The sequence below is a fragment of the Sarcophilus harrisii genome, chromosome 1 (genome assembly GCF_902635505.1).
Source record: "Sarcophilus harrisii chromosome 1, mSarHar1.11, whole genome shotgun sequence".
In the NCBI taxonomy this organism is placed as follows: domain Eukaryota; kingdom Metazoa; phylum Chordata; class Mammalia; order Dasyuromorphia; family Dasyuridae; genus Sarcophilus; species Sarcophilus harrisii.
In genome coordinates, this window is record NC_045426.1 from 700,013,965 (window position 1) to 700,031,281 (window position 17,317).

The following is a 17,317-nucleotide window of genomic DNA, read 5'->3' on the forward strand; positions in this document are numbered from 1 at the left end:
CTTCCTTCCTTCCTTCCTTCCTTCCTTCCTTCCTTCCTTCCTTCCTTCCTTCCTTTCTTTTTCTTTCTTTCTTCTTCCATCCATCCATCTATCTATCTAAATACCTAACCTAGTAGCTATCTAGGAATCATCTAGCTAACGATATACTTGTCTGTGGATATGTATGTATATAGCCAGTTATGGTTTCTCTTGAACCTTACATGTCTGTTTTCTTCCCCAAAGAACTTCTCCACTTCCCCCCTCCTCCAAGAGACCGACCTATCTGGTTTCTCATGGGAATTCGGTGTCTTCAGCATGGGAGGATAATTGGTGAAAGAAGGAGGACAGCCCTTTATTGTCACCACGGGGTATCCCTGCACATATATACATACCCCAGCATAGACAGGATAAATGTTTGGTTCCTTCTTCCTACCAACTAAAAGCCCAAAGCATCATTCAAGGCTCCTTGGAGATTGTCATAGGAAGTCTAAACCACCATCAACGCCCAGTGGGGAAAAAAGAGAGACTCTCGGCTCCCCATAACCCCGAGACACTCGGAGATGTGATAGAATGAAGTAAATATAGATGAAGGAAGAAGAATGAACATTTTTATTGCCGTCAATTCAATTCAACATACAATAAGCACGTACTATGTGCAAGGTAGCAGCGCTACAAAGACAAGTAAGTGAAACTATCCCTGCCCTCAAGGAGCTTACATTCTACTGAGGGGAAAATCATATGTACATAAGGAAATCTATGTGGCTCCATTAATCTAGAGCAAGAGAGAACTGGGGGAGAGGGAACACCAACAGGGGGATTGGAAAGGCTTCTTGGAGGAGTTGGTACCCAAGTTGAGCCTGAAGGCAGGGACATTTCTGAGAAGTGGAGATGAGGGAGGAGGGCACTCCAGGTACGAGGCAAGGCTTGTCTTGAGCATCAAATTTGGGGAACAGTTGGTGGGGCAATTCGGCTGGAGTATAGCATGGAAGAGTAGGCAGGAATTGGGAGCCTAAGAGTTTGTGTCAGGGATCCTTTGGAAGTCTGGGGAAGCCTACGGACCCTTCCCCTAGTCCTGAGGCCAGGACTTCTGCAACCTCCCCCTCCCAACCCCTCAACCAAGGTCTCCAGTCAATAAAGTTGCCATCTTGACTGAACATTGAGAAGTGTCATGGCTCAGGGACAAAGGGCTGGAAGACACTGCAGAGGCTATGGAGCTCATCCCCTTCATTTTACAGATCAGAAAGGGGGAAGGCTAGAGCCATTAATGACTTGACTAAGGTCACACAGGTCCTAAGTGGCAGGAATGAGATACAAACTCAAGTTCTTACATTTTTAGCCTCTTCAGAGACTCATGAATCCCAGTGGATTTGGGAGATTCCTCCTGGGTTATGAGCAAAGAATAATAGCAGGGAGTCGGAAAGAGAGAGCCCTGAGATTCAACCTTGGAATAACAGGCTTTGTTCTTACTGTGTATTTGTCAGTCAGCTAACATTTATTATTTAAGCACCTACTATGTGGCAGGCACTGTGCTAAGTGGTAGGGATACAGAGAAAGGCAAAAACCAGTACCTGTTCATAGTCTAATCAAGGAAACAACAGTATGTACAAAAAATATATAGATAGACAGGACAAACTGCACATACCCAGGAGGAAAGGCACTAAGATTAAGGGAAGTTGGGAATGGCTTCTGGTGGAAGGTGGGGTTTTAGATGGCCCTTAAAGGAAGAGAAGAGGTGGGAATGAGGAGCGAGAGCATCCCAGGCTTGGGGGAGAGTCAATGCCAGTCTAGGGAAGGCCCGTCTTGTTTAAAGGCAGCTAGAGGTAAGTGTGAGTGTGGATGTGCACAAGCACGTGTGTCCCAGGGTAAACCTGTGCAACCCGAGTCTACTCCATCTCTGCAGCCCAGAGATGATCCAGCTTCCTGAAGATGTTGTCAGAGGAGAGAAGGTTTGGAAGGTTCTGCAAAGTCACAAGTGTCTATGATGAGAACCGAGACAGCACAATTCGGACTCACTCATTTCTAGGCCCGCTGCAAAGTCAGGAGTTTTTCCAGTCCAGCAACTCCCCCAGAACAATTACGAAGTTACGGAGGGATGCAATCAGCAGCTGGCAGCCCAAAGCGCCCCCTCCCCCGCCCCACCCCGGTCGGTTTTCCCAGGCTTGCGATCATAGTTGGAGAGGAGGAAGTAACCTGCGAGGTTTTCTAATCTGATTCCTCTCTTTTTACCGAAGAGTAAACGAAGGCTCAGCCGGAGAAGACTCGTTGAAGTATCCAGCCAGAATCTGACTCGGGCCCTGGGCCTCCATCTTTTCAGGCTTCAAGGGACTCTCCCTGAGCGGCCTCTCGGCCTCCCTGGGGTCAGGGCCTCGGCATTCCCACGTGCGTCCGTCCGGGTCCGGTCCCTCCCAGGGCACGGCCGGAGGCTGCCCGGAGGCGGGGTGGGCCGGCGGGGTCACGGGAGGAAGCTGTGAAGGGTCAGCTCGTCGCCGTCCTCCCCGGCGTCCGGGCCGGGCTTCAGGAGCTCGCTCTTGGCACCGACGGGGCCACCGTTGGCCGCGGGCTCCCCGTCGGCCATCAGGGAGGAGATGCAGACCATCTCGGTGGGGGAGTAATCCCGCACGGGGTACGTGTGGCCCTTCTTGGAGAGGCGGATGGCCAGGACCACGGTGCAGACCAGGAAGATGGTGGCCACGAGGGCCAGGATGAGCACGGCCAGCAGGCACTGCCGCACCGGGATGTGGCCGGACAGGAACAGCTGGGCCGTCGTGACCTCGGCCACCGGGGCGGAGCTGGGGGAGGGGCCCATCCTCCCGGTGACAGCCGGAGGGGCCAAGCGTGCCCCGGGCGGGGAGGTGGCGGGGAGGCTGGGGGTGGAAAGGTCGGAGGCGTTCAGGGCCCAGGCCGGGCTGCTGCCGTTAGGCTGGAGCTCTGCCCGGAGGATGGTGGAGGCAGAGTCTGTGAGCAGCCGCCCCTCGGTGGTGCCCGCAGCGCTCGGCGTGTCCGTGCCCGGAGCCGAGGTGGTCGTGGCCACGCTCCCTACGCCGGAGATACCCGCTGACTCCGTGGCCGCTGCCCCTCCGGTGGAGTTGTAAGCGTCCGGCTCCCCTGCGCTCGGGACGGGGGAAGTCGCCTCCTCCGTGGTGGGGCCCACGGTTTCGGGCGCAGAGGTGACCGCCCTGTGGGTGGAGAGATCCCGGGTGGAGACGAGGCCCGAAGTCAACTCCTCTACCAGAGCAGAACCGGTGGTTCCCCCTTCCGTGGCTCCCGGAGTCATCCCCTCCGTGGCTCCCGGAGTCATCCCCAACGTGGCTCCCGGAGTCATCCCCTCCGTGGCTCCCGGAGTCATCCCCTCCGTGGCTCCCGGAGTCATCTCCGCCGTGGCTCCCAGAGTCATCCCCGCTGTGGCCCCAAGTCCCACGGGTTCACTCCCGGGCCGGTCCGTGGCTGCCCCCGGCATCCCTGCTCCCACCATACCCGGGGACGACACGGGCAAAGTGTCATTTTCCATCAGCTCCGATGCGGGCGTGTTGTAAGGTTCGTAGTCGTCGTCATCCTCAACTAAGTCCCTCTTGATTCTGTCGGCCAAGGGTTCTCTGGCCTCCCACGCTTCCGCCCCAATGGGCTGCCCGGACCCATGAAGCCGTAGGGTCAGCAGGAAGAAAAAAGTGGTCATGGACATGACCCCTGGAAGACAAGGGAGATAAGGGTCAGGGACACGGAGGGTCAGACTAGGGACTGTGCTGACTCAGTGGCTCTGCTCAGGGATCCCAAGCGGTCAGGGGAGGGCAGGCAAGCTGAGCTCTAAGGGCTGTCCTCCTCTAATTCTATGAAATCAGAAGGGCAGTTAGCATTTGCATAGTGTTTTAAGGTTTACAAGGAACGTTGCAATATCATCTCATTTCCTTCTCACCCCCAAGGAAACAGGTGCAGTGACTATTCCCATTTTACAGATAAAGAAACTGAGAATGAGAGAGATGACTGGCCCAAAGTCATACTGCTAATAAGTCTGTGAGGCTGGATTTGAACATCGGTCACAATAACTCTAAGCCCTAAGGATTTATACCTATTCCTGTCTCAGGAACCCAAGAGGCTGAAGAGCTGGGAGGTAGAGAGAAACACTCCTGAGCTATGTGAAGGGCTGCATGTGGAAGAGGGAAGGGGTTATTGTAATTCGCCATAGAGGGCAAGACCAGGAAAAATGAGGGAAAGTTACAGAAAGACAGATTTCAGGTCAATGCAAGAAATAACTTTTTGGGGAGACAGTGAGGACACAAGTTTGATTGATATGGGATATGGGGGGGGGCAGAAGTGATATTTTTTCTTGTTCAGTCATTTCAGTCATGTCCAATCCTTCATAACCCCATTTGGGATTTTCTTGACAAAGATACTGAAATGATTTGTCAATTCTTTCTTTAGCTCATTTTACAAATGAGGAAACTGAGGCAAACAGTGTGAAGTGACTTGCTCGGAGTGTCCGAGGACATTTTTGAACTGGGGTCTTCCTGGCTCCAGGCTCCACACCCTGTGCTCTTATGTTGCCATTTGGCTAAATGATATATTTTCAATTGTTTTATTTTTTCTGGCTATGCATGTAATTTTTTAAAATATACATTTCTTTATGGAATCATATCTGAGAAAAATCAGAATGAAAGGAAAAAACCATGAGAGAAAAAAACAGAAGAAAAAGAAAAAAGTGAACATAGCATGTGTCCTAAATGATATTTAATATAGATAAATATGTAAAGTCTTAACACTTGAGTTAAAAAAGGGCCACCACAAACATTGTTGTACATATGGGTTTGTTGTGACAGCACAACACAAATGGTCTAGGGGTGGTTGAAATCAGGAGATGGTGCTGCTGATAATTCAACAGAGGCATTTATTAAGAGAAATCATGTTGTTTATATATCTTAAAACCATATGTTACTATGAAAGGCACTGTTCTTTGACCAATCCTGATTTCTGTTTTCTATGATCTCACTTCCTGAAGCATGTTATTAGTTTCTGGAGATTCAATCTTATGTAAAGTTCACAATGCCCCAGTAATTGTGCCAGGACCTTATGTTTTCTCATGATTTCAAACTTAAATGCACCTTTGATTAATCTTATGAAGAGGGGAACATCCCATTTGCTGAAATTTCTAGCTTCCTGGGAGTTCTCTACATCTCCCCTTTTTTGTTTATTGAGATGTTCTCATGTCTTGAAGTCTGATCTTCTGTGGACATTCTCTGCAATTCTTTAAACTATGGTCAGAAATAAGCTTACTAGAATAGGTCCACAGATACAGCAAATGCTATGAGTATAATTTCATGCCCAATGGCACTGAATGTTCCTTGTGCTCTCTTAATTCAATCAGCAATTGTTTGGGCAGTCTGGTCAAGTCTTAGATTTTTACATGATTCTTTATCTAACATATTAGCAATCTTTTGAAGATCTTCAGAATCCAGTGTAACATTTGAATTTCCTCATAATCCATTAAGATAATTTCTAATTTTGTCCCTTTCCCCAGAAATGGGACAATACAATCTCTGACTCATTGTATTCCTTATTATTCATACAAAAATTAGCGAATCTGTAATTGCACACCAATCTTTGTCTAATCCTCAATATTTCTACTTCTTGTCTTATTTCAAGGATATCCTCCCTTAATTGATTTATAGCTTCACAAAACTCCTTATTAATTTTATTCTGAATAGCAAACCCTTTAAAGAGAGTTCTTTTCCCTTTTTTATGTTTTTGGGATAACGGTCCAGTAGAGATGCTGCCGGATCAAAGGATTTGATAGTCCTTTGGGCATAGTTCCAAATTGCTCTCCAGAATGGTTGGATCACTTCACAACTCCACCAACAACGTATTCTTTCACATTCCCGCCAATATTTAATCATTATCTTTTCCTGTCATCTTAGCCAATCCGAGGGGTAGTGGTACTTCAGATTTGTCTTAATTTGCATTTCTCTGATCAATAGCAATTTAGAGCTTTTTAAAGTATGACTTAAAATGGTTTTAACTTCATCTGAAAATTGTTTTTATCCTTTGACCATTCATCAATTGAAGAATGGCTTGTTTTCTTATAAATTTGAGTCAATTCTCTATATATTTTAGAAATGAACCCTTTATCAGAACCCTTGGATATTAAAAATTTTCCCCATTTTCTGCTTCCCTTCTAATCTTGTCTGCATTGGTTTTGTTTGTACACATTTTTTTTAATTTAATACAATCAAAATTATCCATGTTGTATTTCATAATGTTCTCTAGTTCTTCTTTGGCCATAAATTCTTTCATTTTCCACAAATCTGAGAGATAGACTATCCCTTCTTCTAATTTGCTTATAGTATCACTCAGTATGTCTAAATCATGACCCCATTTTGACCTTATCTTGCTATAGGATAAAGTAATTTCTTGGTGGTTTGATTGGTATGGCACTGAATAAGTAAGTAGATTATAGGTAGAACTGTCATTTTTATTATATCATCTCAGCCTATCCATGAGCCCTTGTTATTCTTCCAATTGTTTAGATCTGACTTTATTTGTGTGAAAAATGTTTTGTAATTGTGTTCATATGATTCCTGACTTAGTCTTGGCAAGTATACTCCCAAATATTTTATATTATCTACAGTTATTTTAAATGGAATTTCTCTTTCTGTCTCTTGCAGCTGGATTTTGTTGGTAACATATAGAAATGCCTGTGATTTATGTATATTTATTTTAAATCCTGAAACTTTGCTAAAGCTGTTTTTAGTTGATTCTCTAGGATTCTCTAAGTAATAATATTAATTTTTTAAAATTTAACAGAACAAAGATGTTTTACTTGGAGAAATCATGGTCAGTCAATAAAAACTTATTAAATACTAATTATGTACCAGTAATTATGGCATGTATACATATAAAATATATATATATGTAAATAAATACATATTCATACATATAAAGTATGCCAGGTACTCTAATAAACTCACCTCCAGGAATATAAAGAAAGGCAAAAACAAGAGTCCCTTTCCTCAAGGAGTGCTTATTCTAAAGAGGAAGACATGTCTAAATAATTAAATATGTGCAGATTATATATAGCTGGTACAGTAGATTAAGTGCCAAACCTGAAGTAAGCAATTTACATTTCTCTAATCTTCCTGAGTTCAAATCAGCCCTCAGATATTTACTGGCAGTGTGGCCCTGGACAAGTCACTTTACCCCATTTGCTTCAATTTTCTCATCTGTAAAACGACCTAGAAAAGGAAATGGCTTACCACACCAGTATCTTTGTCAAGAAAACCCCAAACTGAATCATGAAGAATCTGACCCAGCTGAAAAATGACTGAACAACATGCAGATCATGGGTTGTTATAAGAAAATTGTTTTGCGAATCTTGCTCAGTTCTAATACACTGTGATTCACAAGGTACACTTTTGTCCATGCCTGGATGCATTCCATCTTTCTCTTTGCCTAACAGAATCCCAAATTTCCTTTAAGGCTCCATTCATGTGACTTAGGATCACAAATCTAGAGGGAAGGGGCTTCAAAGGCCATTGGGGGAGAGGGGCACCAGCTCCCCTCATTTTACTTGTGAGGAGCCTGAGATTTAGGGAGATGAAGCGACGTGTCTGGATCCACACAAATGATGACACACAAAGTAGAAGCATCTTAAATTTGAATCCAGATCTTTGGACTCCAAAGCCAGCCTTGATTCCATTACAGTGTTATTACTATTACTATTGGTGTGGCAATTCAAGGTTCTAGAAGGCCCTAGAAAGGAACCTCTGAGAAAACATAAACAGGTCTCTTCCTGTTTGCTTCTCTCTAGTTCCAGTCTGCCTGGAACACTGACTGGAAAGGGCTGGGGTTTGAATTTCAGTTCTGCCAACTGCTACCTGTGTGACCTTGAGAAACTATTTCTCCCTCTCTGGACCTCGGTTTTCTTCTTTATAAAAAGAGGAGGATAAGCTTGATGGCATCTGGAGGCCCTTCCAACCCCAGACCTATGTTCCTATAAGTCTCTCCAGTCTTGGGCACAAGCCACGTTGGCTCCCTAAATCTGCTCTCCCTGGCCTTGCAGAAGAAAAGAATTAGGTCCAGGGGGATCTCACCCTAACAAAATGTCTCCATGGCAGCAGAGGCACAAAGGGACTGTTTCAGAGGAAGAATGAGTCGGCCAAAAATCAAGCCTAGGGTGGAGCCAGGGGCCAGTTACAGGAAGACTGAGTTCAAAACCACTCTCCGGAAACTGGAGGATGTCATAAGGTACTAGAACACTCAGTTTCTATGGAGGTGTAATGGCATCTTCATTGAAGTTAAGCATCTCCCATGAGATTACCCTTCTGACTTGAAGAGAGGTGGATGGAAAGCCTGGGAGAAGACTGAAGGCTTGGAAATGGGATGGATTCTCCATCTCCACTCCCCTTCTCTCCCCCCACCACATACATATACTCAGGAGATGGACAGAAAGCTCTGTTCTGAGAGGGAGCTATCAAGGTCAAGATGATCATTGGTAGAGATAGCAGTGGCTCTGAAACATAGTATATCTGAGTCATTTTCCATACAACCAACTCAACTATCTTATCTCCCTCTTGTGGCTAATCTTCTTGAGAAGGTGGTCTACAATTTATGCCTTCACTTCCTTTTTTTTTTTTTTTTTAACTTTTAAATTAACTCATCATGCAACAGAAACTGCCATCTCCAAAATTACCAGTGATATCTTAAGTGCCAAATGGAATGCCTTTTTCTTAATCTTCCTTCTTCCTTAATCCTGTAGATTTCTCTACAGTCTTTGATGCTGTCATTTTTCTCTTTTAGGTTTCCTGGTTACTATTGAATCTTGGATTCCCTCCTACCTATCTGATCATTCTTTTTCAATCTTTGAAGGAAATGCCCACTAACTCTAAGCTGGATACTCTCCTCCTTTCCCTCTGTATTATTTCACTTGGTGATCTTGGTGGATTCAATTATCATATCTATTCCCATGTTTCTCAGATCTATGTATCCAATCCTAACCTCTCTCCTCACCTCCAACCTCATCTATTCAATTGCTTATTGGACATCCAAACTGGACATCCCATAGGCATCTTAAACTCAACATGTTCAAAGCTGAACTCATTATCTTTCTACCCAAATACTTCTTTCTTCTCACCTTCCCTGTTATTCTCTAGAACAATGTCATACTCCCACTCTCTCAGGCTCAAAACCTAGGGTATCATCATCAATGTTCCCTATCTCTCACCTGCCCATAACCAAGCTCTTCCCAAGGCCTGTAGATTTCACCTCTGAAGTATCTCTCCTGCATCTCACCCTCATAAAACCTCTGTTAATTTCACTTCTATAGCATTTCTCATCCATTTCATCTTTGCAACCCCTCTGGTCAATTTCACTCCTGCCACATCTTATCCATTTCACCTTTGCAACATCTCTCATCAATTTCACCTCCATAGCATCCCTTTTCTATTCCATCTTTGCAACACCTCTGGTCAATTTCACCTCTGCCACATCTCTTGTCCATTTCACCTTTGTAACACCTCTGGTCAATTTCACCCCCCTACCCTCCCCACATCTTTTAACCATTTCACCTTTGCAACATTTCTCATCAATTTCACCTCTACATCATCTTTTGTCTCTTTCACCTTTGCAACATTTCTAATTAATTCATCTTTGTTCATTTCACTTTTGGACATCTCTCATCAATTTCACCTCTACAGCATCTCTTGTCCATTCACCTTTGTGACATTTCTCATCAATTTCACTTTGACAGCATCTTGATTTCCAGCATCTATCAAATACACTCCCTTCTCTCCTCATTCACTGTGCCTACCCTGATACAGGCCCTCATCATTTCACACCTAGACCTTTGTGAAAGTTCCTGGTGAGTGGGGATCCTACCTTTCTCAAGTCTATCCCCTCTCCAATCCATACTCCACTCTCATGTCAGATTAATTTTCATAAAACACAATTTTGTCCAAGTCAATGCTCTGCTTAATCACCTGCAATAGCTCCCAGTTATCTCCAGAATCAAATAGAAAATCCTGCTTAGCATTTGAAGCCCCTTATCACTTGGCTACCTCCAACTTTCTCCTCTGCTTACACCTTACTCTCCTGAGGTATTAGGAGATTCACTGACACCGGACACAATGATGGGTCCCTTTCTGCTCCTCAAACAAGACCCTCTATCTTGGAGCATTTTCTCTGATTGTCCCCCAGGCCTAGAATGTTCTCCTTCCTCCTCTCTGCCTCCTAGCACTCCTGGCTTCCTTCAAGGCTCAGCTAAAACTCTTCTTTCTACAGGAAGCATTTGCTGGTCTTTTCCATCATTCCAGTGCTTTTCCTCTGGAAATTGTCTCCAATTTGTACTATCTATGCGCAGTTTGTACATAGTTGTATGTATGTTATCCCCTGCATTAAACTGTGAGTTCCATTAGACTGTCTTTTACTTTTCTTTGTATCCCTAAGTACTTACCAGGCAACCAGGTGACACAGTGGATAGTGTCCCCAGTCTGCACTTAGGAAGAATTCAAAGCTTCCCTCAGATACTTATTAGCTATGTGACCCTCAGAGAGTCATTTAATCCTGTTTACCTCAGTTTTCTCATACATAAAATGAGCTGGAAAAGGAGATGGAACCCAAGAAAATAAAACTTCAAATGGAGTCAAGGAATTTGGCATGAATGAAATAAATAAACAACAGCCTGGCATATAAAAGGTGCTTAACAAATATGTATAAAATGACTGATTAGGAGAGAATTCAGAACAAAGACTATCAGAAATGGGAAGGTCCCTAGAACTCGGAGCAGAGAATGCTACAATTTCAGACAAAGAAGGTTAGAGAATTCAGAGCTAGAAGGTAATCTAGTACATAGAACATTACAGTATTAAATATAAAATGTTACAATAGGAAACACAGATGTCACAGAACATGAGATTTAGGAGCAACCAGGAGATCATTATATACCTCAACAACAATACTGCACGAGGATGTATTCTGATGGAAGTGGATTTCTTCGACAAAGAGAAGATCTAGCTCAGTTTCAATGGATCAAGGATGGACAGAAGCAGCTACACCCAAAGAAAGAACCCTAGGAAATGAATGTAAACTGCTTGCAGTTTTGTTCTTCTTCCCAGGTTATTTCTACCTTCTAAATCCAATTCTCCCTGAGCAACAAGAAAACTGTTCGGTTCTGCACACATATATTATATTCAAGATCTACTGTAACCTATTTAATTTGTATAGGACTGCTTCCCATCTGGGGGAGGGGGTGGAGGAAGGGAGGGGAAAAAATCGGAACAGAAGTGAGTGCAAGGGATAATGTTGTAAAAAATTAACCCTGGCATGGGTTCTGGCAATAAAAAGTTATTTTAAAAAAAAGATTTAGGAGCAGTCTTAGATATCAATTCTCATTATTAAAGAAACAGAAAGGGCATATAACTAGGTGGGTGACACATTGGATAGTGTACTAGATCTGGAGTCAGAAGAACTGAGTTCAAATTTGACTTCAGATTTTAGTAGCTGCATGACTCTGGGCAAGTTTTTTTTTTTTTTTTAACCTCTGTTTAACTCGGTTTCCTCATTTATAAAATGGGGATAATAAGAGCACTGTCCTCCCAAGCTTGCTATGAGAATCATAAATAATATCTATAACTAACTTTGCAAACTTTAAAATACTCTGTAAGGGTTAGTTTATTATTTTATAGTAGGGCCGTGCCATATATATATAATATCAGAGAAACTAAGGAGAATGGAGATAGATTTTAATCTTTAATGTGGAGAGTTCAAGCTTGCTGACCGAAATGGGAATATAATTCCAAAGCATTCGGTCCAGAACAACTGAGGCACACTGTTTATATTTGGATTTTTAGCAAGCAAAATATAGGATCCAGAGTGCATTCGTTTTGCAGCTGTTGGTATCTTGACTTCAAAGAGAGGGCAGGGAGAGAGGAGTTAACTTGGTATTTTCAGCTTGGAGATTGTGACTCAGGCCCTGTCAGACAGGGGAGTAGAGCCATTCTTGGATAGATAGGGGCTATAACAAGGCCATAACTGCAGGACACGAGATTGTCCTTGACAATGATTCTGTTCCCAGGGTAGTTTTTGGGCAGGGCTGACATCAGAGAGGCGAGCACCTGGAGACTGGTTTTTTCAATCCTTCATTGTGTCCCAGTGGTATGTGAAGGGGAGTCGGAGCCTCAAGGTTTAAAGTTTTCCTTTTAAAGTTAATTTTCCCAAGTCTAATTGCACAAACGAAAAAGGGGAGGGAGGGTGTGTGGCCTGCTATCCAGGGCCCAACATGGGAAGAGGGGGTATGGCCTAACAATATCCCAAAGCCTCCTTTGTCTGGGTGTTCTCAACACCCAGATCCATGAGAAGTTGTGTACGTTGGGAGCTAGATCAGCTTGTGATTTCAGGAAGTGGAGTCCCCAGCCTCTTTCTACAAGTTCAGTGTCATGGAAAGAACCCTGAAAATAACAGAAGACGTGGGTGCTCTTGTACCTTATGGTTGTGTGACCACAGGTGGGTGACTAATCTCTCACAGCCTCAGTTTCTACATCTATAAAATAGGGATAATCACCCTTTCAGTCTTTACTCAAAAAGGCTGTTGGAAGGAAAAATTTATCACCCTTAAAAACCTGGATGAAGGTAAACCATTAGGATGGCTTTTTCCAATTGGTCTATCCCTGGGTCTGATCGGGACAGGAAGGATGGGCGATATATAAAGCACCAAGGAGAGGGAGAAGAGGTGGACACTCGGACAAATCTCTGTGGATAACCTGCAGAGACCATCGCACCCAGCTCTTCATTTCTCTCATTTCCCATGTAAGGGAAACTGAGGTCCAGAGATGGGAAGTGCCTTCTCCCCAAGGTGTCAGAAGAGTAACTGACAGAGTTGGGATTAGAACTATGATTCCAAATCCAGTGCTTTTTACTGCCTGATGCTAACTCCCCAGATACAATCTGGGCAGTACAGGGAGGCACGTGGGCAAAGGAGAGCATGGCCAGAAACAGGAAACAAGAGAAAAGCGTTTATTGGAGCTCCCGACCTGCCACGCCCATCATCCTTGTCCCTGGGATCCTCTAGGAAGCAACTCAGTCTCATTATCTGTAAAATGGAAAAGCTGAATTGGATGAGTGGACTAGTTCTTTATTTTATTTTATTTTATTTTTTTTATTGAATAGCCTTTTATTTACAGGATATATACATGGGTAACTTTACAGCATTAACAATTGCCAAACCTCTTGTTCCAATTTTTCACCTCTTACCCCCCCCCCTCCCCTAGATGGCAGGATGACCAGTAGATGTTAAATATATTAAAATATAAATTAGATACACAATAAGTATACCTGACCAAAACGTTATTTTGCTGTAGAAAAAGAATCAGACTTTGAAATATTGTACAATTAGCTTGTGAAGGAAATCAAAAATGCAGGTGGGCATAAATATAGGGATTGGGAATTCAATGTAATGGTTTTTAGTCATCTCCCAGAGTTCTTTCTCTGGGCGTAGCTGGTTCAGTTCATTACTGCTCCATTAGAAATGATTTGGTTGATCTCGTTGCTGAGGATGGCCTGATCCATCAGAACTGGTCATCATATAGTATTGTTGTTGAAGTATATAATGATCTCCTGGTCCTGCTCATTTCACTCAGCATCAGTTGAGTGGACTAGTTCTAAATCTATGATACTGAGAGCATATCCTCCCCTCCCAGTTACTAGTGCCTCCCCTTCCTAAATAACCTTGCATTCAATTTGCATGTGTCTTTTTATCTATATATATCCATATATCTATATATAATATATTTTTATTCATGTTAATATATTATATATTTTAATTAATTATTTTTAAAATTTTATGTTTTACAATTTATACATTATTTAATATATTATTTTATATTATATTAATTTATTATATTATTTTTATATTATATTAATTTATTGTAATAAATTAATAATAAAAATAAAATAAATTGATATATTAATATTATTATATTATAAATATATCTTTATATCTCCTCCATTAGGAGAAACTCCTTGAGGTTAGGGCATCATAGCAGATGTCAGAGTCGGCCAGAATAAATACTTTTTGTTTAACTGGCTGCCTGACTGATCCATTGATTAAAGACACTTTTGTCCATCCTATGGTTGCCTAACCCGGGTCCTTCCTGTCCCGATCAGGCCCAGGGACAGACGAGTGGAAAAAGCCATTCTAATGATTCACCTTCATCCAGGTTTTAAGGGTGACAAAATATTTTCCTTCCAACAGCCTTTTTGGGTAAGGAGTGAAAGGATCATTATCCCTATTTTATAGATGTAGAAACTGAGGCTGTGAGAGATGAAAGTCACCCAACCATAAGGCACAAGAGCCGAGATTGCAACCCACGTCTCCTAACTGTTATTTTCAGAGTTTTTTCCATTAAACTTGTAGAAAGAGGCTGGAGACGCCACTTCCTGAAATCACCGGCTAATCTAACTTCCTAATCTTCACAACCTGCCTTCTGGACCCGGGATAAAACAGGCTTTGGCTACAACACGGCCCTGCTGTAAATAACAAGCTGACTCTTACAGGGTGTTTCAAGGTTTGCAAGGTAAGATACTGATGTTACTTATGATTCTCACAGCAACCTTGGGAAGTAGGTGCTCTTATTGTCCCCATTTTATAGATGAGGAAACTGAGGTAAAGGGATTTGCCCAGATATCTGAATCCAGATTTGAACTCGGTTCTTCCGAGGGTATAACGCGCAAGGCCCCGGGTGAGATGGCCGCGGTCCACTACATCACAACCAGATTCATCCTCCCAGAACTGGGGGCTCCATGGCAACCCCGAGTCTATTTTCTCAGCCCTGGCAGCTGGACGACAGGCCCTGACTCCAGGTGCTAGAGACACTGAGATGGAGATGAGCCCCGCCCCGGGGGGGCCTGGAGCATCCCCCCACCAGCAGACCGTAAAGTAGAGGCTTTCTAGCAGCCAGATCAGCCAGGCAGCACAACCCCTTCCGGTGTCTGTGGGTTTCAATCACCCCCGATCGCTGGCCTGCAGCCAAGCATCCAGGGCACAGAGGGAGGCTGGTGGCGGAGGGCAAGCCCAGAAAGGAGCCCTCGGCGTGGGCCGCCCCATGGCGTCCGGAGGCACCAAGGGGAGCAGCTCTCCCTCCTTCCTAGGAAGCCGGGCAGGGCCCCAGTTCCAAGAAACAGAAAGGGAATCTCCCCACAGGGAGGGGACAGAGGGCGTCGCCCGCTCTGCTCGCTGGACCCAAGAGTTCAGAGTGCACTGAATTCAGTAGGGTTGGACCATAAGAAAGTGTCCCAGATGGAGGCAGGTGGGAGGTCCCCTAGAACGGGGTTCTTATTAAGGACCCCCTGAATTTTGATGGGAAAAAACCCACCTTTATTTCCCTAGAATTGGTTTCCTTTGCCATTGTGTTTTATGCATTTAAACACAATTCTGAGAAGGCTCCCTGGGCAACCACAGGGTGGACAAAGGTGCCTTTTAGTGGATGGATGGGTCAGAAAAGTCACAAAAGTAAAGGACACCTGGTCTGGGCCAAGCCTCCGGTTTCCCGCAGGGAGCAGGAGATGGGAGATTTATAAAGGGGCCACTGAGGTTCCTCAGCCAGGAAGGAGCGGACCCCAGACCACCGGATCCCACCAGTCTGGGTGGAGGAGGCCAGGAGGTCATGGATGAAGGCAGTTTTACTGGCACAAGTTACTCCCCTGGCCAAATGGGGTCTTCTCTGCAGTTTGCGGTTCTAGCTTTTTGCCCAGGACAATGAGAAATCCAGGGGCTTCCAAGGCTCCTCCGGAAGATCAAGAGCTCTGTTTTCCCCGGTTTGGAGGCTCCACTCACCCTAGACGCAGAAAGCAGTAGATCTCTATCCCGGCAGGTTGTAAGTGGCTTCCCTTGCCCAGTCTAGTGTTCTGCCCACTAGCTCTCCCTGCCTCCTGCTCAACTTGTGTCTCTGGAGACAAGGGATGGATCCAGCCCCTGGCACTGAGCTCACCCTGCTTATTCAGCATAGAAAGGGAAGGGGACCTGCCTTCTGTGCAGGGTCCCCGGGTCCTTGGGGACCCAACCGCTGAGGTTGGCTGAGCTGGGGGATGCTCCCCTGCAGCGCTTCCCCTCCACCCCCAGGCCTGGCTTACCGGCTTCAGCAGGCTGCGGAGGGGGAGACCGGCCAGGAAAGGCTGCACACCAACGGCCTCACTGCTGTGGAGACATCCCAGCCGGAGGCAGAGGGAAGCGGGCCCGGGCTGCCTGGGTCTGGCTCTCCGGCACTGTGCAGAAGGAGGAAGCAAGCCTGTGGTTAAGGCCATGTGACGGCCCCCTCCCACCCCCTCCTTGTTTATCAGCCCCTTTGTGGCACAGCTGAGCAGGGCTTGGGAGGGAAGCGAGAAGAGGGCACCGGGTGGGGCCGTGGCAAAGACCTCTGGGGGGTGGAAACCCCTTGCATGGCCCATCAGCCGGGCTTCATGCTCAAGCAGAACCACCAGGGACATTTGCTGCTGGAGGAAGGGGAGGCCCTTGCCCGGTCCGGGCCTGCTGAAGACCCCAAGGATGCAGCAGAGAGAAAGAACCCCATTTGCCCAGAGGGCTGCACCCCAGTGCTGCAAGTGGTGAAGATATTTCCCCCTATCTCATAGAAAGGAGGAATCAGATAAGAAATAGGGTCAGGTTCTCTATTTTAGCTAATCACAATGAAAATCTGACCCAGAATCTTTTTAGAAGTTGTGCAAGAGCAAGGCAAGATGGAAACTTGTTTTAAAAAATCTTTTTATATTTACTCATACATGAAAATAAAAATTCTTAAAGTACCTACTGTATTAATAATATTCAAATATAGTTGTTATTTTTTGTAAATAGTATTTTATTTTTTTTCCAATTACCGGTAAAAGATGGTTTTCACTGTTCATTTTGATAAGGTTTTGAGCTCCAAATTTTTTCCCTCCCTTTCTCTCCTCCCCCCCTCCCCAAGATGGCAAGCAATCTGATATAGGTTTTACATATGCAAGCATGGAAACATATTTCCACATTAGTCATGTTGTGAAAGAAGAAACAGAACAAAAGGGGAAAGCCACAAAAAAACCAAAAAAGCAAATTTAAAAAGTGCATTCAGACTCCAGAGTTCTTTCTCTGGATGTGGATCACATTTTCCATCATGAGTTCCTTGGAATTGTCTTGGATCATTGCATGATTGAGAAGTTAAGTCACTCATAATGGATTATCCCAAAATGCTGCTATTACTGTGTACGGTGTTCTCTTGGTTCTGCTTGCTTCCCTTTGCATCAGTTCATGTAAGTTCCAGGTTTTTCTGAAATCTGCCTGCTCATCATTTTATTTCTAATTTTTTTATTTCTTATAATTTAATTTCTTTTT

The 17,317-nt window shown here is 44.5% G+C and overlaps 1 protein-coding gene across 1 annotated transcript; it reads right to left on the reverse strand.

Annotated features, from left to right (window-relative positions):
• Positions 1-565: 565 nt before the first annotated feature.
• Positions 566-16,268, reverse strand: SELPLG (selectin P ligand). The gene is made up of 2 exons (XM_023498697.2): positions 16,087-16,268; positions 566-3,663 (listed from the first exon to the last, which is right to left on the reverse strand). Exon 2 carries the CDS (start codon positions 3,656-3,658, stop codon positions 2,432-2,434), a length of 1,227 nt encoding a protein of 408 aa, XP_023354465.2. The 5' UTR covers positions 3,659-3,663; positions 16,087-16,268; the 3' UTR covers positions 566-2,431.
• Between the last annotated feature and the right edge of the window lie 1,049 nt (positions 16,269-17,317).

Bases quoted from the DNA above. Each gene is read 5' to 3' on its own strand.
- SELPLG (XM_023498697.2), bottom strand. From the start codon at position 3,658: ATGTCCATGACCACTTTTTTCTTCCTGCTGACCCTACGGCTTCATGGG.